At 44.7% G+C, this 25780-nt stretch overlaps 1 protein-coding gene across 10 annotated transcripts in view; it reads right to left on the reverse strand.

The window, feature by feature from the left end:
* Positions 1 to 25780, reverse strand: part of PECAM1 (platelet and endothelial cell adhesion molecule 1) — a 70460-nt gene that overhangs the window by 33604 nt on the left and 11076 nt on the right. For 2 of the 10 annotated variants that reach the window (XM_016128892.2, XM_016128901.2), the window contains exons 1-5: positions 18070 to 18727; positions 17958 to 17984; positions 8834 to 9127; positions 5109 to 5417; positions 3173 to 3448 (exon numbers count right to left, since the gene is read on the reverse strand). In XM_016128892.2, the coding sequence (XP_015984378.2) occupies positions 3173 to 3448; positions 5109 to 5417; positions 8834 to 9127; positions 17958 to 17984; positions 18070 to 18133 (970 nt within the window). In that variant the 5' untranslated portion in view covers positions 18134 to 18727. Of the gene's footprint in view, positions 1 to 3172; positions 3449 to 5108; positions 5418 to 8833; positions 9128 to 17957; positions 17985 to 18069; positions 18735 to 25780 lie in introns of those variants that run through there. The other 8 variants (XM_016128919.2, XM_016128884.2, XM_016128928.2 and 5 more) reach the window with 6 other exon arrangements.

Genomic DNA, 25780 nt, shown 5'->3' on the forward strand with positions numbered 1-25780 from the left:
GCAGAAGGACAGAATCAGTAAATTCATGAGACTATCTGCATGTTGAGAAAGGGACAGTCTCAAAGTCCCTCTTAAGAAAGCTTCTTGGGCTAGAGGTTTGAGAACGCAACCAGGAATCAGGGAATCAAATTCTATCTTTGGCTCTAAATTTACCTGCCATACAGATTTGGGGGGTACAAACCAACACTGTGATTGTCGTCATTGATATTACATTGCTATGGAAGTCATTTCCTTCATAATCCATTCATAGTGTCTTCCTAGTTTCCTTGACAGGGAGTAAAATAAAGTGGTATCCCAATAATTAATCTATATTTCATTGAGGCACATCCCGTCTTCCTTCTTTCTGGATACTATGCATCGACTTATCTGTTTTCAGAGCACCATCAAAAGCCCTAGGTTAGGAATGGGAAAAAGGAATCAAAGAAACCGACATCCCAAAATGCCTTACAATTTCACCGAGCAGATGCTATAAAATATATTTTTTAGAAGATTTAGAAAAAAATCCCAAAGCAACGACTCTACATTTAAAAATATGTAAACAAAAATGTAAAACATAGAAACCACCTTGCAAGATAGTTTACAATTAGGGATGAAATGTTAGGGAACAATCTGCTTGTAAAGGAGGTAATTGGACCAGACTGGCAGGACCATCACATGGACTAATAAAGATTAGTCTTTTATTCACTCATCGAATGAATAGTTTTGAGTTCCTACAGTGTGCTAGGGTCTGTGCTAAGTACCAAGGATGTGAGATGAATTGAGCCACAGACCTGGTCCTTCAAGAGCTCACACCGAGTGGTGAGGACAGACGCTCAATCTCTGCAGTGATTGTTGACATCAAGAGAGGAGCAGAGCGCAAAGGGAACTGAGGTGTGACCGTGGGACTCTGCCTGGAGGAGCCCGGAGGGAGGTTTTCAGGGTCCAAGGGGAAAGGGTGTTCTGGGCTGAGTGGGGAGGGATGTCTGGAAGGGGGCAGGGTCCAGGTGAAGGACAGTGACCATGCAGGAGTTTAAGCCCACAAATAGTGATGTCATCAAGTAGGGGCCATTTTAGGAGGGTTTCTCCTGTAGTTGGCTGAAGGATAAATTGGAACAGAGATGTTCAGGGACACCCCTGTGATAATCCGGGGTGAGGGCCAGTGTCAGGGTGAGATTGTAGAAATGAGAAACAGGACAGAGTTGAGGGACCTGGCAGCACTTGGTGACAGATTGGACCTGAAAAGGTGGACAGTGTGGAGGGAGGGTGGAAGAAACCCTTTATCTATCCAAAGATCAATTACTGGTTCAATGATCTTTATGCTTACATTGTGAGCCTGCACTATTACTCCAGAGAGCTATTAACGGTGAGGCTTGATGGCAACGGGGGTATGCAAAACCTGATGCACAAGCGGGCCTGGGGGCATTTCCAAAGGAGCCAATCCAGTCACACCAGGGCTGGCCGGCAAAACTAGGGGTGTTTGCCTGTCAGCCCTGGTGCGAGCGGGTCAACCCCATGAGCAAAGGCCAGAGCGCAGGCTGAGGGCACTGGACGGGCAGGCTGAGCTTAACACTTGCTTTCCTGGGCCATGGAGACTGATCTACTGAATGACTTGTATACCCCACATGACTCAGACTTCTGGATGCGGGTGACTGGCTAAAACAATAGTCAGTATCTTATGGTCCAATGATGCTTTATACTTTCTTAAAGTAGCCTGGACCGAGGGGTAAGGATGATGCTTTAATTAGTGAAGTGGTCCACATGTTTGTCGCTTGGTCCCTGTTGCTCTCACAGCAGTATGCCCATCCCTCTGTTGTCCTTGCTTGTTGCATTGCATTCTAATGATCTATTTATGCCTGTGAATGCTTCAAGGACAAAGCCTGACCTTAGGCAGCTCTCTAACCCCAGTAAGTTGCCCAACATACAGAAGGTGCTTGGTATATATGAATTGAATACTTTTCTTTGATGAAATAGTAGATGTCTTATCTGTGAAAAGTATCATGTGCCATCAAAATATTTGTCATTATCAATAATACACTAAATTGCTAGCATATTCTACAGACCAACAGGCTTGAACGCTTATGCCAATCACCCAGTTGGGTAGTTGGCAGCCCACCATGGCACTAGGGACTGTTACTGTGACTATACACTCAATGCTGAACACAGCAAATGAGTGAGCAAATAAAGGAATTATAATGATCATCTTCACCCGGGAACCAAGAAGTGCTGGCTCTCTCCTCCCTCTGAAACGCTGTCATCCTACATTCGATCATTCATCCAACAAATACATACTGAATTCTGACTATGTGCCATGCTTGGCTACGGGTGTTAACAGTATAGAACTGCATAAAATAGGTAGCATTCCTGCCCTAACCAGCTTATACTCTAGTGCCTGAGTACACACAATAAACAAGAAGAAGCAGAGTACATTTTTGGGGGGGTGGGGTAGGGTGGGGTAAGTGCTATAAAGAGAAGGAAAACCAGGCAAGAGGGGAAGGAGCCAAAGGAAACTTTCAAGTACATGTGTTTCGTGGTCCAACAGGCCTGGGGATGACTCTAGTTCTGCCACTTGGTAACCTTGTAACCACTGGGTGAGCTTCCCAACCTCCCGGCCTCAGTTTCCATATCTGTAAAATTGGAATCATGATACCTACACCTGACTGCATTGCTGTGAGACTGAAATGAAAAGGTATGCAAAGCAATCATACAGTGTAGAACAAAGGGGAATTGTTACTGGTAATTTTGCGTTTGCTAATGCTTTCTCGCTCAGGATTCTGTCATAAAACCCATGTCTGGGATCTAGCATAGTGCTTGACACGGAGGGAAGATAAATGTGATCTGAGAATAGAAACACTAGCTAACATTCACTGAGTGCTCACTCGGATGAGGCTCTTTCTGGCAGTCATGTCATTTAGCCCCATACCTTCATCTCATAGAGTTGTGGCAAGGAGAAGCTCAATAAGTCACCCAGAGTCACAGAAGTAGTGAGCAACAAGGCTGGGGTCTGATGCCTAAACCTGACCCTCTATCACCATAGCTAACTGTTTACTCATTCTGCATTGACTTTCCCCACCGCCTGAGTGCACTCATTCAGACAAACAGGAGCAGAAGCATCAGTCTCACTGGCCGTCCAGGATTCCAGCACAGCTGCTCCTTGAGCCCGCCATGTGCCGACGCCCTCCAGCAGCAGCCTTACCTGTTATGTTGACCACGATGCTGCTGACCTTGGATATCCGGCTGGTTTCCACTTTGCACGTGTAGTTGCCATTGTGCTCCACCATGGCCATCACTGAGTAGGTAGCCTCTACGCTGTGACTTTGGTGCGCTACAATCAATTTATCCTTCTGGATTATAATTTCTGGAAACGCTGGGGTCATGTGTGTCACTTGAATGGTGCACTGAATGTGCAGTTGATCTCCTTCTGTGATCATTCCCTTGGGGCTAACGTGGAACTTGGGATTAGAGAAGGATTCTGCAAGAAGAGGACAAGCCAGTCGGACTCAGGTTCAAACCTGGGAGAGGAAAAGAGGCACTTCCTCCTTTTTTTCCAGCTCTTTTTGTTGCCGACCACTGGTTTTCCTTATTAATTAAAAAAAATTCAACCTGTCTTCTCAAAAACCTTTACCTAGACTGCTCTGATGCTCTCTCCCTTCTTGCTCATTCTTGCAGCTTTAACTTTCTTCTTAAGTACAATTCTCTAACTTTCTTGGCCCTCCCAAAGGCTAAACCATCAATGGATAATCTGACTGCTAGGAATCAATCCCATAAATAATAATAATAAAATACTTGCAAATATACAAAAGTTATACGTACAAATATGTCTATTGCAAGATTATTTTAATAGCAAAAACTTTAAAAATTACCTAAACATAGGTAAAATGTGGTGAATACATTATGGCCCATCCCTGTAACAAGATTCCAAGTTGCCACTAAAATGATGTAGAGCTATGTCTGAGACGCACAAAAGTTTACAACATATTAAGTTAAGAAAAAGTTATAAAACAGTATGTTTAATAAGTTCTATTTTATGTTAAAGAAAACTAAAACTTTATGTGTGTGCATGAACGTATAAGCAGAGTAAGCTTAGAGGACCACACAAGTGGTTTTCTCAGAGTAGTGATACTATGAGGGACTGTCACTTTATAGTGTACCATATTTTCTGAAAAATTTAACCCACACTATGTATTCTGATCAGAAAAATATCACATATACATAACATTTATATATGTATCTAAGTATACATATATACACATACATATTATATACATGCTTGTAAATATATACACACACACACAATGGGCAGGGGTGGAGTAAGATGCCAAAGCAGAGGGTCATATGACGAACTTCGAGGCTCCTATTTTGAAACTACCCGAGGCCATCTGTGTTACAATGTGCTTTCCCCTGACTCATCCCTGCTTCACAAGTCCTTCCCCCACATGTCCCTGGGGTCTGCTGGCTGCCTGTCCCAGAGCTCTCTCCTGGACACTCACACTCAGGCTTCCCTCTGCTGCTGCCTTTCTTTCCCAAGACCAGTTCTCAGGTCACCTAACTGGTTTCTAACGTCTTGGTGATGGGGGATGGGTAGCACGGGGCAGTTCCTTATCAAATGCGGGAGATGCGGGAGATCAAGGCTGAGGACCTGGCCCTCCCTCTTTCCTGATTTCCTCCAAATCCCACTTCTTGATGTCTGACCCACACTGGCTTAAAGATGTGGTTTTCAAAGTGCAGAGTCACACAGTGGATCATTTACAGCTGGAGTTAAAACAAAACAAAACAAAACACTGAAATAGAATAGAATAGAAAATAGCAAAATGCGTCACATATTAAGGTTAAGTATTGCTTGTAAAACTTTTGTTTGGGAAATTTATGCATATATATGTGTATATATATGCATATGTATATGTGTGTATGTGTGTGTATGTGTGTGTGTGTGTGTGTGTGTGTGTGTGTGTGTGTGTTTAAACTGTGTCACAGTCAAAAAGTTTGAAAACTAGGGACTTAAAGTGATTGAAAATGGTCTTGAGAACAGCAACCCAGACGGAAGCCACCAGCCCCTTTCCAATCCTGGGCTCTTTCTCCCCATACCGACCCAGCGAGCCCGAAAAAATGAAAAAAAGCAAAGCAGAACTGACCCCTCACAGTGACCAGCTCGCTCCTGGCACGTGTGGAGGTCTCCACATTTTTCCCAGAAATGATGGCAGCTTGACAGTAGAAGACTATCACACGGTCCTGTTCCTCGACTGTGAATTCCAGCATCACAAAATTCTGGTTCTGAGAAGTTTTTTCTTTTTTTTGCCTGACAGCTTTGACATTTGACAGTTCGAATTTTTCAACTGTGAAATGTACTGGGGCCTTTTCCTCTGGGACAGAACAAGTGACCATCACGTTCCCACCTTCGATCGCCTCCTTCTTGTTCAGCGTCACTATGGGACTGGACACTCCTTTGGGGAAAGAGACAGTCCATTAGAATCAGTTTGACCTAGTGGCACAGGCCTCACGCAGCTGAGTCACGGTGGTTGACCTAACGGTTCTTTTCTTTTAGTCCCAGAATACCTGGGGCTACCTACCAGGTAATTATTGAGCTTGTAGGTGCCTAGCACTGCAAAAGGTACTTTGAAAATTATAAAATATGTTTACGATGTGGTTGATGCTTTTGACATATAATACCACTGTCTTCCCAATTGATAGTTAAAAACAAAACAAAACTTTATACTGTATTGGATGCCAGCCATGAGCTAGGATTGACTTTATGTGTAATTCTCATACTAAACCTCCTGAGTGGGCATAAAACATAACATTATGCCCATTTTACAGATGAAGAAGGTGAAGCTTGGAATGGTTCAAGGCTCATCCAAAAGCTCATAGCTATCAGGTCTTGGAATTGAGATTCAACCCCAGGTCTGTCTGACTTCAAAGCTAGAAGTTGGGGTGAAGGGGTAGGAGAGAGGGATGCATGGCCTCCCAGTTCAAAAAGCAAAGCCGACAATAACTATGCATCGGAGTATGTTGCAGAGACAATGAGTGAGGGTGCAGTAAGGAAAGAAGGAGGCCCTCTTTGCCTGGGGGTCAGGGAAGATTCTAGAAAGGAACAAGTCTGAGAGAAATCTTGGAGAGAGGGTGTTATTTGGACAGGTGAGGTGAGTTGGGGGCTAAGGGCAGGCATTTCAGGGCACACATATGCATGGGGAACGGCTTTTTCTGAGAAACATGAGAAAGGGGTGGAGGGGAAGGTACACTGCGTGGTAGGCCAGGCTCAGGTTAGGAGGATCTGGCAAAGCCTGGCTGAGAGTAGATGCCCTGTCCAGGCCCCACAGTCTGGTGGACACAAGCTCCACCTTGAAGTCAGATAGACTTGCTTGCATCCTAAACCTGCCTCTTTCTGGATGTGCCACCTCACTCGGTCACAATGACTCACGAATCTTCATTTTTTTTTGGACCCACTCAGTTCAGAGATGGAGCACTATCCACTTGGGAAGGAGACCTGCGCTGTGTTCATACCACTACTGTCACCTGTGGTGGTCGCTGTTTGTAAAGGTGTTCCCTGGCTTCGTGCTGAGCTCCCCCAAAGGAGGGACTGTTTCTTACCCATTGATGGATGGTTGGCCTGGCTGAGAGTAGAGATTCAATAAATGTTTAATAAATGGATGAACTGCCATTTGCCTACCTCAAAGACCTATTGTAATAATCAAGAATTAGAGGTCAACTTTAGAGTCAAATAGATCTTGGTTCTAACTCTGCCTTTGCCTTTGATGAACTGAGAAACTCGAGCATGCCACTCAACCTCTCTGAGCCCCAGTGTCCACACCTGTAGATGGGAGGAACCACACGCTATTACAGGGGTGAAATGAACTGTGAGTGAAGCGCCTATAACCGTTCATCTCACGAGGGCCTAATAAGGGGTAGTTCTTATTCCTGGAAGTAACGATACTACAAATGGCTGTTCTGATCACAAATGCACAAAAAAAGCAGAAATGATAGTTATGGGAGCAGCTGTCAAGGAAGCGGAGGGCTGAATTCACTAACTCTGTTGATTAAATCATCCAAGTTTTAAGAAAAATTACCCTAAATGTCAAAAGCCTGCCAGTACATTCCTCTTCAACATACATTTCCTAAACTCTTAGCCTGCCAATCTTTCTTCTTTACTAATGTAATCTGCCCAGACCCGTTGGTTCTCCCCTGTCCTCAGTGGAGATGGAGAAGGGCTGGCCTGCATCCCTGTGGCTATTGGCCCCGGCAGCACGAAGGGCTGTCGGCTGGCCATGCCCCCTGACTGCCCACAGGACACCCGTGGAGGAAATGGCTTGGAGGATAACGCGGTCATGTTCTCTACTGCGAGCCTCAAAGACTGATCAAATGGTCGGAGACTGCATACTTATGAAAGGAAAGTGTCCCCCAAACACTTGCCCACTGGTTCTTCCTGCTTTCTGTTTGCTGAAAGGGTTATTATTATTTTTTTTTCTCAGCATGGCCTGGCCAAGCTGGGCCATCCGTTCATTTAAAACTCGGTTACTAAGCACACTTCGTGCACTATCCCACTGAATCCTCAAAACAAAATATCCTTGAAGGGTACGTGTAGTTACCTAGTTATCTCTACTTTAGAGACAGGAAATGAAGACTCCAAGAGGCTGAGGAATACGACTGAGGGGAACTCTGCCGGCCACTCACCCCTTTCTCAGCCTTTGCTCTTTCACTCTCATACCACGTCCCTTTTCTCTGTCCTTATCCCGCTTCAGCATCAGGCAAGCTCCTCTACAATCGTCGGTATCTGGACCCAACGTCCCTTCCTCCAGGAAGTCCTCTCTAACTTGTCGAGGCAGAATTGTTTGCCCTTGCCCTGTGCTCCCAAGGCACTCAGATCATATAACTAATAGATGGTAGTTATTTGTTTAAATGTCTCTCTTCCCCCACCAGACTGCAGTGGCCTCCAGAGGTGGGCCCTGCCTCGTGCATTTGCATGTCTTGCACTGTTTTATTCCTGACTTGTAGCCTTGGGAAATGCTTCATGAGGGAATGAATGAATGAATGAATGAATGAACAAACCCCTATATCTCTGAACCCAAATTTCCCACAGTGATTTCTCTCCTGTTTCTCTACCCCCATCCATTTCTTCTTCCTCTTCTCATCTGTTTTATTTTAATCATTTATGAAGTGCCTTCTGCGAGTCAGATTCTTTGAGATACAAAAAGAGACCAAACACTATCTCTTTCCTCACGATCCCACAGTGCAGAGGAGCAGACAGATATGTGCGATGATTGCCATTCGCTGAGAACTCATCATGTGCTGGTTTTGGGCTAAGTACTTTGCCTACACGGTATCTTTTAATCCTCTCGAAATTCCCTAAACTGGGTAATAATTATCTTCATTTCACTGACGAGAATGTTAAAGCTTAGAGAGGTTCAGGGACTTGCCCAGGTTGGAATCCAGGCAGAATCACTGCAAAATTCAATGTCAACACTTGGCCCAATGGCCTTTATACAAACACTACTGGGTGTAGTGGAAGCGTATGAGATGTGAGGTCCAGGACCCTGGGGGTGATCACTTTTGCTTGGGAAAGTGTCAGAGAAGAGATCACTGAGTTGAACGTTAAAGGAGAAATCACAGTTCATGAGGAGATAAGATGAAGGGTATTCCCAGGAGAGGCACTGGCATGTGCAAAGGCAAGGAGGTGAGAAATAGCCTGGCATGTTTGGAGCATGTCTAATGCCTACATCGGGTTAGGAAAATTCCAGGCAGATGAGTGTAAAGGGTGATGGATGGGCCAGTAACTGGTCCAGTGCTACTATGCATTCGATTACTGTCTTGCTATTGCACGTGTTAGCTTTATCTGCTTGAGCTACGTTCAATTCCAGGGACTCACCTCTCACAAGCACCTCGTACTCCATAGTGGTTTTCTCCTTGTTGTTCAGAATCACAGTGCATTTGTATAACCCTGCGTTGTAAACCCGGGCCTGGGGAATGAAATGACTCTCTGTGCTCTTCATGGAGGAGACGTTGTGAAACAGCACGTCATCCTTATAGAAGAGTACCCAGTGCTGAGGCATGGCGTGCGAGGTGGTGCTGATATCCACGATGCACGTCAGGGTCAGGTTCTCCCCATTGTTCACCATATGTGATGGCAAGATTTCCATGTGGATGCTGTTGATGGTGAAGGCTAAATGCCAAGAGAAGGAGGGCAGACACACCTGTTATCTCAGAAACAACATTGTCCTGGTGATCCTACTGGTTTTATCATATCCCGCACAGCACAGTGTCTAGGGGTCCCAAATGCCTACAGGGGCCAGGCAGGTAATCACTCTGGGTAGTGGGTCAAGCACGAGGCAGTTGGTACTAAGCTGCTAATATTCCCACCAAGACGAGGTGGTGGTCTTCAGAGTGTGACAATTAAACATGTCCATAGATATGTGCAGCCTGTACGCTGCCCCATCATGGCCCCTAGAAGAAGCATTCAGGTCCTGGTTCATCACTTACTGTGTGATGTTGGATGACTGAGCTCCCCATGGTCTGCTTCCTCATCTGTAAGATGGGGCGGTAATATATACTTAGGAGGTTACTGCAAGACTCACAGGAGTGGAGCAGGAAAGCACCCAGTACAGTGCCTGGCATACAGTAATTGTTCCATAAATGATAAATGACAGCTACCGCCATTCTGAAATCAGGCGGTCATGCTCAGGAAATTTCCTTTCTCACCCAAGCCTGAAAAGGAATTAGTACAGTCCTAGCTGGTGTTTTCCAGCTGATGAACTCAAAGAGTCCTCGCCAGATGGGTGAAGACTGGAAACCACTTCTGAGGCAGCCACTTGCAGTCCCCATCCTCATCTGCCATTGAGAAGCAAAGAGCACAGGTTCTCCCCTACCGATGAGGGGACTCTCTGGTCAGCACCCAGAGCAGCTATGACACCCAGTTAGCTACCCAACCTCTGCCAGAAACCAGGCACCAGTTCGACTAGTCAAATGCATCATTTCTGGCCCATGTCATCCAGCATCTAATATCCAGCAACCACAGACTATCAACAGACTAGAGGTCACATTTTGAAACTTATTTAAAGTGGTGGGCCGATGGGAAGATGAATAGCTTAAAACTAGATGCTCTCTAGCTATTTAATAAGTATTTTTGTCTGTTGGTTGGTTGGCGATAGGACACTGCTCTGAAAATTTTCCAGGCCAGAAGGTTCTAGACCATGTTCATTGATCAAAACTTTTGTCCAAGCTTCAGGGCAGGTCTGTCTTTTGAGGATCCTCTTGGTCCTGCCCATAGGTCCTTCTACAGCCTACCTGGTTATGTTCCTTGATGCCCCTCAAAGTACCTCAGCTTTGCCTTCCCTGTGGTTCATCACCTGAGCACATGGACTCGGACTTGATCAGCACTGTAAAATATTCACTATCCAAACTCCTACCACGAAAACAGCCTCAAGCATCTCACTGTCTATATATGGCTAGAAAGAATGAGTAACATGTGAGGAGTTTGGGGGGAAATGTACCCAAAGTCCATGACCTTAAAATCAGGTATAGCCTCTCGAAACCTCGAAACTCTTACATGTGTCCCCCGTAAACCTCCGCCATGCTTGTTCCCAAGAAACCTACCCATTTGGCTTCAGGACCTGGGGTTGAAAGCTACTGTACCTGGTATGCTTTGTCGGTCTCCTGTCTCGACTATGAAGTGCGAATAAAACAATCACAAGGTATTAAATATTTATTTAAAGTTTTGAGTGGACAGTGCAGTCAAATGTTTCAAAACCTCCAAAGGTAGATGATATGATGTCTTTGAGAAAACTCCAGAGAGCCTACTGTGAATTATCTCAAATTATGCAAGTCTTAAAAGGTGGATGGACATAAAGTTAATAATAATAATAATAATAATAATAATAAAAGCAAGATAGTGGTCACTTCTGAAGGGAAGAGAGAGATAAGACTGGGTGGAGCACACAGGGAGATACAGGTATAGGTAATGTTCTAATCCTTGGGTTGAGTGGTGGGGTCCTAGGAATTCGTTATGTTATTAAAAACACATATAAATAAAACGAAATGCAATTATGTATGGATCGAGGATGAGAGTGTGCTATGAACCAAGGATTATTATGATCAATCCATTTCTGCATACTTGAAGTCCAATAAAAGAAAAATACAGAAAAAGATATAGCATAAAGTCTCTTCCCTATTCCTGGTCCCATCCACCCAGTACCCACCTCCTCTTGCAGAAGTAACCATTGATTTTAGTTTTTTGGATATCCTTTTAGTTACTCTTTATGCATCTATAAGCAAATACAAAGATGAGTCTTATTCCCTCTTCTTTTACACAAGATGTTACTCTCCATACACAGACAGCAGCTCCAAGCAAGAACCTCGTCCAAAGTTTACGTAACCCATGAGGACTTCAGAGTCCAGAGATGGTGTGGGACAATGGACAGCAGGTGTTGTTCAAGCAAAATAGTGTCACATGGTTTAGGCAAGGCTCCTAAAAGTTCAATTCTCATCAGATACTTTGATAAGAGAAAAATATTCATGGGCTGTGCCTGATTAATGTATATTTATTGAGCCTCCTAGATATTCTAAATCTCCTTATTTTTAGACAAAGGAAGGTCTCCAGAAATCTGCATGCTTGGGCCACCTTGCTATGGTCCCTCATTGAATTATATTAAACAACAATACATAATTTTTATAAGTGGTCTCAAGTCAGTTTTCAAATAAGAAAAGGTACAGCGAGCTAGCTGGCCAGAGACATTGGTAAAAACTATCTTTTCCCCTTTTAACAAAGCCAAACTTTTTCCCAGCAATTTAGAATTTAATTTGTCTGTAATGTCTCATGTTTTTAAATGAATACAACAGCCCAAACCTTCCACACCTGTCCCTTTCTTCTAAACAATTACTTTGACAAAAAAAAAAAAAAAAAGGCATCCGATCCGTCCATGAGATGATGAAACAAGGTGAGGGTTTAAATTCAAGTCATTTCCCACAGCATTAGTCTTTAGAACACCCTTTTCCATTTTTCTCTATTTCCTGTCAGCTGAGGAGCCAGCTGGGTGACCTCTCAGTGCAGAAGATCGTTTGGACCATATTTTATTTCCCATTGATTGATATGGTCCCTTCCCAGGCAGGGCCAGGCAGGTCTCGCTACCCCTCCCTCATTTTAAGCCAGGCTGTTTCTAGCAGGAGATATTAGAGAGCACAAGTCTGGCGCCAGACTGTCTGGGCCAAGTTCCATGCTGCTGCTCACAAACTGTGTGACTTTAGGCAACTTACTGAGCTTCTTTGAGCCTCAGTTTGCTTATCCATACAATGGACACAATAATTGTGAGTGTACATGGGAACCTGAGTTTAAGTACTTGAGGTACAGTTGCTGGCACAAGTGAAGAGCATGAAAAATGTTAGCTAGATTCTGTCAGTCATGGATATAAAACCAACTCTTGTGTCTTGAGGTTGCTAAAGCTCTATCTCAATGACATATTTCTAGAGAATTTTTTCAAAAGAAAACCATTTTTTTTTTTTTTTTAATTTCCTAGGTCTAGTATAGCAACTTCTCCAGATGCCCAGTGTTAAGTCATCCACCGTGTTAGGCGACTTTGCTCGCATCATCCCGAATGAAACGCACACCCATGGCTGGCGATGCCCAGGACTGGACACGGAGCTGGGTACCGCAAGAAAGCGAGTCAGGCACACCCGGGTTCAAACCCACAGCCGTTAGCTGGGTGATGCTGGGAGTTAGTTACCCCTTGGGATTACCACTTCTCCTCCAAAACGGGAACACTAATACCTGCCTTCCCTGGTATTTTAATTTCGAACAATGACTGAACCGAGGTGGCTGAGGGCACCGAAGGGGCGGAGCACGTGCCGCTCGATGCCTGGCCCCTGGCTGACATGCCACCCCTTCCCCTCTTCCTTACACCGTTCATGCAGCAGACATGTAAGTGGGCTTCCCTGTGCCAGGCACCACACCCAACACTGGGGGTTCAGGGAAGAGTGAGACTGGCACATTTTCTGCGCCCCCGGAGCTCGCAATCTGCAATTTACAATTCTCCCCTCCTCCAGGCCTTCCAACCTACTGACTGGGCCTTGCTCATTTCCTTTTTGTAGGAGTCCTGCCGCTTTTAAACAATTTTAATGCACACTTGGGTGAAGCATCAGCTGGTGTTTTTTTTTTTAGAGAGGATGATACCCATCAGCATCTTGCTTTTCTAAGCAACTCTAACACACGTCTCCTTAATAAGTTAACTCGGCTTGTTCGCTCAACTTAATAGGCTAACTTCACATGTCTGTGGCTGGCTGGAACAGACAAGGAAGACAAGATAAGAATTTCAAGATAAGAATCTAGCTCTAGGGCTCAACACAAAACCTCAACAGAAACAGCGGCCGCAGGGCCCTTGCAGTGGCCAGCCTTCTAGGTGGCACCAGTGAGCCTTGCCTGCTTCTGGCGGTCACACCCAGGTGTGGTCCCCTTCCACATCGTACCAGGGTTGGTCTCGTGAGCAAGAAAATACTGCAGAAGGGCTGGTAAGTCGCTTCTGAAGTTAGGTTACAAAAGACATCGCAACTTCTGTCCTGGTCACTCTCCTTTTCTGGGGTCACACACGCTGGGCAAAGCCAGGTGCCTCGTCACGAGCATCCCTATGGAGAAGCCCACGTGCCAAGGAATAGCCACAGAAGTGAGCTTAAAAGCAGATCGCCCATTTCAGACTAACCTTCGGATAATCATAACCCCAACTGACATTTTATCTGCAATCTCCTGACAGACCCTGAACCACAACCACCCAACTAAGCCACATCCAGATTCCTGATCCTCAGAAACTGTGTGAGATAATAAACTGTTGTCTTAAGCCACTATGTTGGGGATAATTTGTTAAGCAGCAATAGATAACAAACATACCACCCAACCGATCTTCAAAAACCTCTACCTGATTATTAAGTTAATACAGAAAATAGAAAACATTACCCTCTTTGTGTCCAGGAATAGCCAAATCGGATTACTGTGTGTTCATAGAATAGAGTGATTGCTAAGGTACCTGGGCCCCTAGAGGTTCCTGCATGGCTGTTAGGTGACCCACGAACCTCCTCTGATTATGTGCAAATGTGGATTTTTCTGGAGAGAGGATCCAAAGCTCTCCTTACAGAACCCAAAAGGTTTAGAACTGTCATGATTAAAGAATCATGAGCTGCGAAATAGCCCTAAGAGGTCAGATCTTTTCAACCTGGGGGGACAAAGGCTGATGGAGGAGCACAGCACAGATAGGGCACCCAGGGGCCACAGTGCCAAATCCCCAAACCCTAAACGAAGGGGCCTGCTCCCCTCTACCTCGGGCCGCCAGTCAGCGGATGCCAATGCTCCCTCGGAAGATGAGACATTCTGGCTCAGCAGGCCACTTGGCCCTCAACCTGGAAATGACTCAGAAAGAAAGGTGGGGCAGGGGAGGGGAGAGAAGGAAGAACCACCCGCTATTGTCAGGAAAATTACTGGGAGCCACTAAGCATGGAGTTCCCGCTGATGCTGGCCTATTTTCTCCCGTGAATCTCAAGCATCTCCAAGTTCAGTCTAAGTCCCCTTCAATGAGACATTTCTTGAGCACCTGTGTCAGGTGCTGGGCTTACAAGGTGCATACGAAATCATCCCTGATGTCTTAGACTGTGCAGGCTGATGAGGACCCAGATAACTGGGGTACAGTGATGGAGACACCAAGAGGAAGGGCCCAGGAGAGGCCCAGGAAAGTCTGAAGGAAGTGACTCCTGAACTGAGCCTTGGACCATGCCAAGGACAGGGCAGGAGAACAACATGTACCAGGGCACGGGGCACGAGAAATCAAAGCATCTGGGCACAGTTACGGGAACCAGAGTGTGGGGCCGGAGGGGCCAGGCGGGAAGTGCCAGGACAGAGGGCCTTGCCTGCTGTGCTCCCGAGGTGGCCTCTGCCCTGAGGGTCTTTATCCTGAGCGGGGTGACAGGATGACACTGGGCTGGAAGAAGAGACCAGAGGCTTACAAACAGCTTGGACAGGGGTTCGGGTGACAGCTCATGAGGTCTGAGCTAGGGCAGGTGCAGTGGGAATGAAGGGGCGGACTTGGGAAATACTTAGTGGACGCAAAAGGACTTATTTGGGGATATGATGAAAAGGTTCTGGAATTAGCAGTGGCGATGTCTGCACAACATTATGAATGTACTAAATATCATTAATCATAAATACATTTTACGTTATATGTATTTTATTACAACTGAAAAAGAAAATAAGACTTGTTTGTTTGGATATGGGGCTTGAAGAAAAGAGTAGAACGCAAGGTTCCTGGATTAGGTATCGAGGAGGATACAGGTGCCAGCAAGTAAAATAGAGAACGCCGGTAAAAGGGTGAAAAAAAGTCATGGTGAGAGGCCTGAGAGGTGACTAGGAGGAGGTGTCACCTACTGGCCCCACACCATGCTCAGGGGAGAGGCCAGGGCTCAGCTGGACCAGGGAAGTATGTGGCGGTGTAGAGAGGGGGCGTCGAACCCCAGAGAGGATACGACCAGGGAGCCTGCAGAGAGCAGAGGAGGCAGGGAGTTCAGACCCCAGAAAGCCCATATGTCCCCGGGGGAAGGGAGGAGGGCTTGTCAGGGATACAAGAGAACGCCAGGGAAGAGGGTCTAGGAGGCTAAGGAAGGAGGCTTCATGCAAAGGCAGCACAGGACCGCGAAGCTGAGGGCTAGCATGTCCATGGCATTTGGCATCAGGGCATGCGTGAGAGGATTCCAGCGGGGGCCCCGGCCAGGCTGCTGCGTGAGAGGTGACGGAGAGGCAGGGAAGCAGAGACAGTGAGTATAAACCAGCCTTCGGAGACATTTCACTAAGGAAGGGAATGGAAAGATAGAAGACACGAGATAAATGGAGGGGGTGGGTTGAAAAAACAAAAGCTACCAATCTTGTCTATAGACTGAAGGGAAAGAGTCAGAAAGGAGGGGAGGGAGGGGGCACAGCAGGGAAGATACTAAAAGTGGGGTGAAAGCTAAATAAATGACAGAGTGAGATCCTGGGGGGCAATGCGAGGGCTGGGCTCGGGGCCCAGGTGGACGAGCGGGCCTGGTCGGCACAGAGGCAGACATGTCTGAAGCGGAGGGAAGCAGGGAGGATGGGTGGAGAGGCAGATAAGCCTGCAGCCGGGGCAGGGCGGGAAGTCAAGGGAGTTCCCTCCAGACAGCACTGTTTTCTAGGTGAAGATGGAGCTGAAGTCATCTCCTGAGGAGGCGGGTGGGCTGCGGGGTGAAGGCCTGAGCTAGAGGAGTGGAAAGGACCAGGGCTGATGGAGCACCTCAGCTGCAGAGAACAGGCCATGTGAAGAAAGCACAGAGGCCACGCATATCGAACGCACTGTCAGTGTGGTCTGGGGCGACCTAAGGAACAGGAGACCTGGATCCTTGCCCCTACTCTGCTAACACCGAGTGTCCGCCACACGCAAACACCTATGGCCTCCGGGCCCCAGTTTCCTCAAGTATGAAACAAGGCGGAGGCCTGAGGAAGCAGTGGGGGAGTCTCCTGCTCCATGTCTTACAGTTGCAAGGTCTTTCCTGAAGGTACAAAGACCTTTCTCTAGGAACCCTCGGGGAGGGAGAGATTTACTTCCATCTGAGGTAGGGAAGCAGATGGGAGAGACTGGAGGTCCCGGGAAACAGGACGTGGACAGCGAAGACACGGAGGCCCAGAAGCATGCGCGTGTTGGCGGGGTGCGGTCTGGACGAAAGCTGGAGGTGGTGGGCCGGAGTGGGCAGAGAGTGGTGTGGGGCAGGAGCTGTGAATGTGGCAGGACCAGGACTGGAGATAGTAATCCATTATTTGTTAACCACCACATGCCGGGCAGGCCAGTCGCCTCCTTTTATCTAATCTCATCCTCACACTGACTCTGAGACTGATTCTCTTATCATCTCCACTTTACAGATTGGAAAAAGAGCTCAGAGAGGCAAAGCAGAAGTAGCTTTAAAGAGCTGAGTCAGGCCTACGGCACCGGACAGACAGGCAGGTTTTGGACGGCGGAGTTTCTCGTGCTGATTCCCTGCCGACTGGCTCTTGCTTGGACAAGTTGGTGATTTGTCTGAGGTGCAAAGACGTTGTCAGTTAATTGAGATGATTATGATGACGATGGATATCCTGCCCCCATGGATTGTCACAGGGATCAAACGCCTGCCGAAGCACACAGGCAGCTGACCAGGAGACCCGCAGGCGGGCTTTGCTAGTAGCCACATTAGCCCTCCCCGTCCTGGAGCCACTATTCCAAGCCCTGGCTCAATGAACCAGCATCATCCACATAAGTCATCTCCAAAGAGCTGTACACCTGTCTGCTGTACAGTCACCCCCATTCTTTGCCAACTGAAGTGACCGCTGACAAGGGAATCCTGTTCTGTGGGCTCTCCCTCTACTAAACCCCCAGATCCAGACAAACCTCTTCCTTCACATGGTCCCAGAGAAAGCAACATAAAACCTCCTTATCTTAAAGACTCAAAAGTGGCTCTAAAGTGGATGATAAACCAGACTTCGATGACAGGCAGAAGTCCCCCTTCCTGCCAAAAGCATAAAATATTGCAAGTATAACAGCAGCCTCACGGGTAGATGGGAGATGAAATCCAATATCTGGTTTAGCTCATTTAGAAGAAAAATGTCATAACAACAGTTTAAACTATCTTCTGTCTTCATGACCCTAACAAATTGATTATATTTCATTTGTGAATAAAAATAACTGGGGATAGGGTAGAATATGAAAATGAGAACTGTATGGTAGAATGACAAAGAGAAATTATGGAACCTCTTGGTTTTTTTTTTTTTTTTTTCACTTCACCAATTCTAACATAGAACATACTGATTAGAATTTGGCTTAGAACAACCTCCTAAAAATGCCCGAAAGCAATAAACTTTAGTTCTCAATTGGAACATTTTTTTTTTTTCTCAATCGTTATAAACATTAACCCAAGCAATCTGACACGAGTTTTAAGAATCACAGAAAGACACAGTGAGGCTACATAGAAACTTTACAACTTACAGTTTTCTTGACCTTCAAGGCTTGAACCTGGAAAATACAGAAGAAATACGTTGATTTCATTAGCTTCAATTCTCATGACGTTTAAGTGCTGTGGGAAGAGAACAGAACTCACAGAGCAGAAGTGTCAGCAGGACTCTGAGCCACATCATGCTCCCGTGGACCCACTCTGGCTGCATCCTGAGAGTGAAGACTTCGGACAGTTAGTTCTGCCTTCGGGCCAAGCCCCTGGGCCAGAAGACACTTCCCATGCACTACAAATGAGCAACTTGTCCTGTGGAAAGCAAGAAACACCACTCTGGTAACTTCTCCTAGCGCAGCAGAGAGACAGCTCTGGTGCTGGTCAGGTAATGGCGGCCATCACTGGAAACTGAAACAATGCATGGGCTGGTCTGATAGCTCCTCAGGAAATGACTGGTCTTCCTGAGGGGCCACTGAACGCAGCTGCTTTGTTTAATTTTTGAGTGGGGAAAAAGGGCACAAGTGACATTTGCATCATTCCTGACCCTCCTGTCTCGCCTGGGTTCGGGGCCCCTTCTCATGGCAGGGTGAGAAGGCTCTTGCCTCTCTCCAACCTCCACCCGTGGCTTCTCTCCTTGGGCACTCGGCAACATCCCTCTGCTTTTCCTTCTCCCCCAAGAGGGGCTCTTCCCGCACAGCATAAGTCTGGACCTCCTATCTTTCCTAGCCAGGCCAAGGAACACGGCTGACTTTTTCAGATTATAGGTTCATTAAGTGAGACGTTGTAATTGTAACTGAGCGAAAACTTCATGTCTTTAAAACGACACGTGGCAGCTGCCGTCTCATGCTTCGGTTCCATCCTAGCGCAGTTCAGGTGTTCTGAAGCCGTTCTTTTTTTTTTTTTTTTTTTTTTTTTTTACCTTCTGAGAAACTCTTAATGAGTATTTTCATTTTCATGGCAATGTGATTATTTGTGTTAGTTCGGCAAGAATCTGTTCTCTTTATAACAGGACATAATTGGAAAGCGGTTTTTATTAACAAGGCTTTGACTGAAATGTCATGTTTGAGAGAAAAATGCAGAGACAGCTTTAAGGAATTAATATTGACTTATGGAAGCTAATAAAAGCCCTTGGAGATATTGGCCTGGTACCCTGCTTACGTGGTTCCCAGCAGCTTTTACCATGTGAACAAATAATGTCACTTCTTGGAAGGTGTAGAAACCTCGAGATATTCTGGGGATCTCAGGAAGAGAGGAACTGACCCAAAACCTATATTACAGGCAACCTCTGATGGCAAATCTTTGCTTTGGCTTGTCTGGCCCCAATAGGTATTTTAAGTTCAATCTGAAGATTCTTTACTAAAGATTGCAACAAAGCATATTTAAAAGTGCCTAAATGGTTAATTAATATTCTTGCTGGAGTTATACAAATAACCAGGCCAAGTTTATTGAAACGACTTACTTTGCAAATAAGTTAGTCTTAATTTGGCTATCTTTGGTAAAAATAGCGGTGATTAGAAAGAAAAAAAAATTATGTTTCAATACAAACTATAATATACTTTTGTGGATATTAGATCCTAGTGCTGTTCATTGCCTTTGGGTTTTGTTTCGTCTTCCACTTTGTAAACTGGACTGGATTCTGAATTATTCTCAATTCCTCCAGTATCTGCCTGTGACTCCAAACATGTTTCCAATTTTTCTCTCATCCTCTGACTAGGAATTGCTGAGAACTAAAGCTGCCTTTTCCCAAAGCCATGCAACCTAAAGATGAGCAATTTGATATAAAATTCAGAAAATCACAACAGCTCTTACTTAAACAATCTCAGTGACTGATGCTGTTTACCTTAGCACCTAATGACATCATCAGGGACATGTCAAACTACAAAAGATGCTTCCAGTCTAACACCTAGAAATCTTGACTGATAGCCTTACAAACTCAGAAGCTAGTTTATAATTTGCTCTGATAATTAACCTTTGTTTTCCTTCTGTTTTCATAGACATCTCCCTTATTAAAACCCAATATTATGACATTTAACCTATACAGTCAGCCATTTGGCCTATTCCACCGCTCAAGCTCTAAGACTCCAACAGACCACCTTAAGAGTCCTCAGTATGTGGGTCTTAGACAAGAGGATTGCATTAGACTACCTGCTGGCAAAACAAAGAAGAGTCTATGCAGCAGCTAATATAACATGCTACACCTACATTAACACCTCTGGGGAAGTTGAATCTCAGATAAATAGAATTATACATAAGATTACTTAGCTATAAGACATGAGAAAAACCTGTTAGGTGCCTTTTCCTGGCTACATTCTGGAATGGGAGCCCTTTTTCGTGGGTTATTTACAGAGATGTATTATATTGATAATCCTTATCAAATTGTTTTCTGTTAGAGACTGTATGTTTTTGGCTAAAAATCTCATCTTTAGGACTAAAAGCAGGACTCCCAGGGGAAACAAACAAACAAACAAACAAACATTATGGTAGTACAGAGTATTCATGGTAAACTGGAAACTATAATAATAGTTTCAATTAAATGTAAGACAGTTTCATTTCTCTAAGCCCTGGGCTCTGCCCCTTTTCAGCAGGAAGCAGCCATAGCGGCCCTCGTTCCTATTTCCCAAGATTGAGAAGTGACCAAAAAGGAAAAATTGTAACCACGCAAAAACTTTGATTTCTTAAACTGACTTTTGTCTTCCTCCTTGATTCGAACTGGCTTTGTTTAGTCTAAGAGCACTATGACTCACTTGCTTCTTTTCTTTCCTACCCTTCCGCTCTGCATACACTGCATTAGAACATCAGATTCTGCTCATCATCAAACAGTCTTAGGAACAAAGCCTCAGGTCTGTTGACCACAGAAACAGAGTGTGGTCAAAAGACCCTCGTGACTTTACTGAGTTTCAGCTCCACACACGTGAAAATGAAATCATCTTACCAGCCACATCCCCTTGAAACCAGATAGAACGAAGCCATGACATTAGGACTTAATGCAGTGATTGACTATTCCCCCTACCTTAGCCCTGACCTATCGGTAGAGCCCACGACCCCAACTCCCTTTACAACCATGACTAATGATTTTCCCCTTATAGAACTTATCCCCCGGAGGCCACTGGAAAGCCAGGTCTTTGAGCACCAGCTCACCTGTTTCCAGGCTCAGCACCATTTCCTTTACTTACTTTGCTGCAAACCCCTGTACATATCTCATTTGGCTTTGATGCTTGCAGGCAAATCAACTCCCTTTAATTTGATAACATAATGGCTTCCCGTTGCCCTCTGGAAAAAGTCAGTTTACAATCCTTCAAGATCCAGTCCTTGCTTACCTCTCAAGCCTGGTCTCTGTGGCTGAAAAAGGAGTTCTACCTAAAGTAACTTCACAGGGTGATCTGATCATAAGTTCCTAACTCGGTTGGGCTGGTCATGGTGGATTGCCATATAACTTTTGTAGTAAAAGGTCTGTCTTTGCCTTAAGCAAGCCTTGTCTACTATTTTTGTGCATCTAGATCATCATACTTTTGAACATCTAGGTGACCATCCTCAAGAGGGCACATGACCTTGTTCACTATCCTGTAATCCAATCCTCGCATTGCTTTCTCCCACCTTTGTGTAATATCCCTTACAGTCCTTCCTTAATTTCAAATGCATAACAGAAAACTGCAAAACGGTCATTCTCCAAAGCACTTGAGATCTTACTTCCTACCAACTGTCCTCAGTTTGGGCTTAAATGAACTTTAGAAAAATTCTCTACAGGTCTGGAGATTTGTAACGTTGACATCTCTCATCATTGTCTTCCTTGATCCTACATTCTGGTTGCTGGAATTTACAGTTCCTAGAACATATCACGTGTCTGAACCTATGCTAAAGCTATTCCACTGCCTGGAGTACTCTTCTCCCTATTTTTTTCCCCTGGCTAATTCCTATCCATTCATCATAAGTCAGCAAGCCATCTTGTTTTTGAAATGCTACCCTCTAATACTGCCACATGGTAAAGCTACATCAGACTTCAACTGGGAAGACAGAAAGCAAAGACTTCTCTGTCTTAGGGCAAGTCCCGAGAAGTGATGGTTTCCAGCCAGAGAACAGTTTTTTTCTCTGATCTATGGTTCAATGGAAGTTTTGGTAAGAGCTTCTGAAAAGCGATGTGTGGCTAAGCTGGAAATTATCCCCACCCATCTACCAACAGGTAGATTTGTCAGGAAAAAAATAGATACGCCATGAGTACTAAATGTTGGCTTCAAAGGCAACTTTTACATACTGTAGAGTAAGCAACTTTTGCTTTGCAAAGTTACATTAGGGCAACAGTGATAAATGCCTCAACCATTGCCCGTAAGTTTCAAAGTAAATTTATAAAAATTAGTCATTAGTCATCTTTTCACACACAATGCTAATACTTTTAAAACACCAGGAGGAAAAAAAAAGCTTTATTTAAAAAATTAGTGTTAATGTTTTAAAAGAAAAGTAGAAAAACTATATCCTACAATTTATACCACGTACCAGAATAAATTCCAAATGAACCAACCACCTGAGGGTATAAATGAAACCCTGAACGTTCTAAAAGACATGAAAAAATTCCTCAAGCAAAGGCTTGTTTAACTATAACTAAAATTCAGAAGTCATAAAATAAAAGACTGATAAATTATACTCCATGAAAGTCTACTTTGCAAAAAAAAAAAAAAATCAGTCAAGAGAAAAATGACTGGAAAAAATGTTTGCAACTCACGTCTTAGACAAAGAGCTAACCTCCCTAATATGTGAAGAGCTCTCAGAAATCGAGAAGAAAATGATCAACCATACAATAGAAAAATGGGAAAAGGATAGGAACAGAGAGAGAACATAAGAAAAAGTATCTGAAAGTCGGAAATAGGCCAAAAGGATTCCAGTATGTGCATTCAGGCCTGGGCGTGACTGGCAGGCACTCTTAGGGGGTTGGTTACCTGACTCTTTAAGGGTATATAAACCTTTGTTCCACTTGCCTGTTCACTACTGACTAGGGTATCTCACAATCAGTCAAGGTAAATACTAACTTTTGAAAAGTCTATAGCAATGCAAATCACTCTTGTAATCTGTAGTTGGGGAACAGGTAGTGGAAAGTGGGCAACTGGGACCTGAACTGTAAACCTTTCTGTACTTTTTTAGTTTTAAATTATGTGACACCTTTTTTTTTGGGGGGGGGGGGGTGGTGGTGCATTAACTTACAAAATTCTAATTAAAAATTGAAAGTTCTAACAGCTTTCTTGAGATGCGATGTACAATAAACTGCATATATTTCTGTCACTATGGGTTAGTCTGCATTTCTAGAATTTTATATAAAAGGCACGCTTAGAAAAGTTTTGACATAAGTAAACGCTGTGACACAACAGCCACAGTTAAGAAAGTGAGCATATTGTCAGGGATGGGGAAAATTCCCGCCCTGGTCCCGTCTTTAGTTTTAACAGCTGGACTAATAATAAAATAATAAAATTGACACAAGACCAGGGTAACAGGTGAAAAACGAATTTGAGACATGCATGCGAGAGAATCACAATATGATGCTCAGATCATAAAATGAGGCTCAGAGAAATGACTGATTCAGGTAATTAGACTTTTTAGGGAAAAAAAAATACGCACATTAAATTTCTGAGAAATTGACAGAACAGAAAAAATTAGTGCTCACGAGAAAAGAATCTAAGCAAGGTTTGGGCTTGGGTAATAAATTAGTAAAGGCTTTTCAAGGTTTGTTTATGTAAGCTTTTCACTCGGGATTTTTAAACTCTTGTGATAAGGTTGCCTCTCAGCCCAGACGATACCATAGCGTGACCTAAGAGCCAGGTCAACATGGGGCTGGACCTTCAGAGGATTCGTGGATCCTCACAGGAGAGCCTGCCCCCACGCCTCTCCGTGGGTCTGTGTGTCTGTCTCCCAATCACTCTCTCTCCATGGGAACCACTCCCTCCAGTTCTCATGGAAACTACCTCCCCTTACCAAGCCTTGGCTCTGATGTAAGAACGGAAGCATATGCTCTTCATCATTTGTTTTATTCACTGAAAAGATGGTCATGCTCCTTATTCTCTATAAAGTAGGAATGTCTTATTGAAAATTAAAAATATATAAATGGAATTTTTTTCTATTTTACTTTGTTAAAAATAGTAAATTGAGTGGCAAGTGAGGAAAAGGTTTGTGAGAGGGAAGGAGATGTTTGCAAACACTTGTAGGTCACCTCTGGGCCAGCAATGGCAAGAGGCGAGTTTGCATGCCAGTTCCTGAGGACCATGCAGCCACGCGGGCCACTCCTCTCGCCAGGGGAAAATCGTGGCTACTGAACATCTCTTCGTCTTATTGATAAAGCTACTCAGGAGGCAAACATTCATCATAACCAATGCCATGATTGAGAGCAGCGTTCCTGCTGAGTGCCAGGATCGATGGCAAAATAAAAGGAAGGAAAACGGTCATCACAGAGGTGGTTAGTGGCCTCTGTTGCTTGTGGGCTGGGATCACGGCTCTCGCTCAATGCTAAGAAGGCCCGTGAAGTTATTCGCGGCGCTCATGAATGACCAGCCAGCTGGCGGGAAAACGCATCTGCGTCCCTACTGGAGGAAACTGAGCTGACCCATGACCAACTGATAGCAAGCGTGACCTAAAAACAAGAAGGAAAACAAAACGCGGCCTAAGTGCTCACAGTCTTCCTCCCTAGGGGCTGAAGGGCGGAGGAACGACAAAAGCCAGGGATGAGGTACACGGAAGTGAGGGGAAAAGGAGCCCATCTGGGAGTGAGGGTGACAGAGCAGGACGGACTGGCTGACTTTGGGAAGGACAGTGGGACTTGACTTTGAGAGAGTAAAGCTAGGTACTGAGGATTTTCACTAAGTTTTTTTTCTAGGAAGTATGACATAATTTTCCTCTCACGGCCCCCTTCAAACTTCCTTCAACGAAAGGCTGCATTATTTCAAGAGATTTGGGGTGGGGTCTCTCCTAAAATTTAGAGTGCTCGGCACTTCTCATGGATCGTCTCATTGAATCCTGTGAACCAGACACTAGTATCATCCTCACTGTACAGGAGACACACAAGACTCAGAGAGGTTGGTACACTTGCCCGAGATCACGTAGCTAGTTTACGTGGTAAAGTCCATTGGAGGAACCCTGGCTGCCTGACTCCAGATCTGAACCCTCAACTTTTTGCACAGTGACACTAGAAGAAAAATATTTCTAGACTCTTTAAAGTGCCCCATAATAGGAAAATCTCTGGCTTAGAGTAAAGACTGAAGGGGTCAACATCTGAAAAAGTTGAAATACACGGAATGCGAAGTATTTATTCGCCAAGGTTATTCTAGGATGTAATCCTTCACTTTGTTCTGTACAACTGTCTTAATGTTTCCTGGGGGTTTTTTAAAGCCTCATTACCCTGTTAAACAAAATGAAAATAAATAGATAAACATCCAAAATGTTTATTTGGATATTTAAAATAAACATCCAAATAAAAAAGGCAGCCAGGCTGGGGTATGAGAATATGCACAGGAAATGGTGCTTCTTTCTAGACAGACTTGAAATTCAGGGATTCAGCCTGTTCTGCTACGAAGAATAACACATAAATTATCACACTACTACTTAGAACCTGGAAGAATCCCAGGGTGAAAAGGAGCAAATATGCTCCAAATAAAGGGACATTCTAGATGGAAAGCGAACAGCAGGAACATTTTGAGAACCAGGAAAGATGGAAGGGAGATCTTGGATGTTGGAGGAGGTAAAGCGGTATTTTTGAACATTATTCTGCAGATGCATTGAAATGTCCCAGATCCTAAGTGGAATTTTTTCCTCCTGGATCATTTCGGGATCAATTGCACCAAAAAATTATTCTCAGATGGACCTCTGGAACAGTGAAATTTGTAAATGTTAG

Source organism: Rousettus aegyptiacus, unplaced genomic scaffold (assembly GCF_014176215.1).
Source record: "Rousettus aegyptiacus isolate mRouAeg1 unplaced genomic scaffold, mRouAeg1.p scaffold_m13_p_6, whole genome shotgun sequence".
In the NCBI taxonomy this organism is placed as follows: Eukaryota; Metazoa; Chordata; class Mammalia; order Chiroptera; family Pteropodidae; genus Rousettus; species Rousettus aegyptiacus.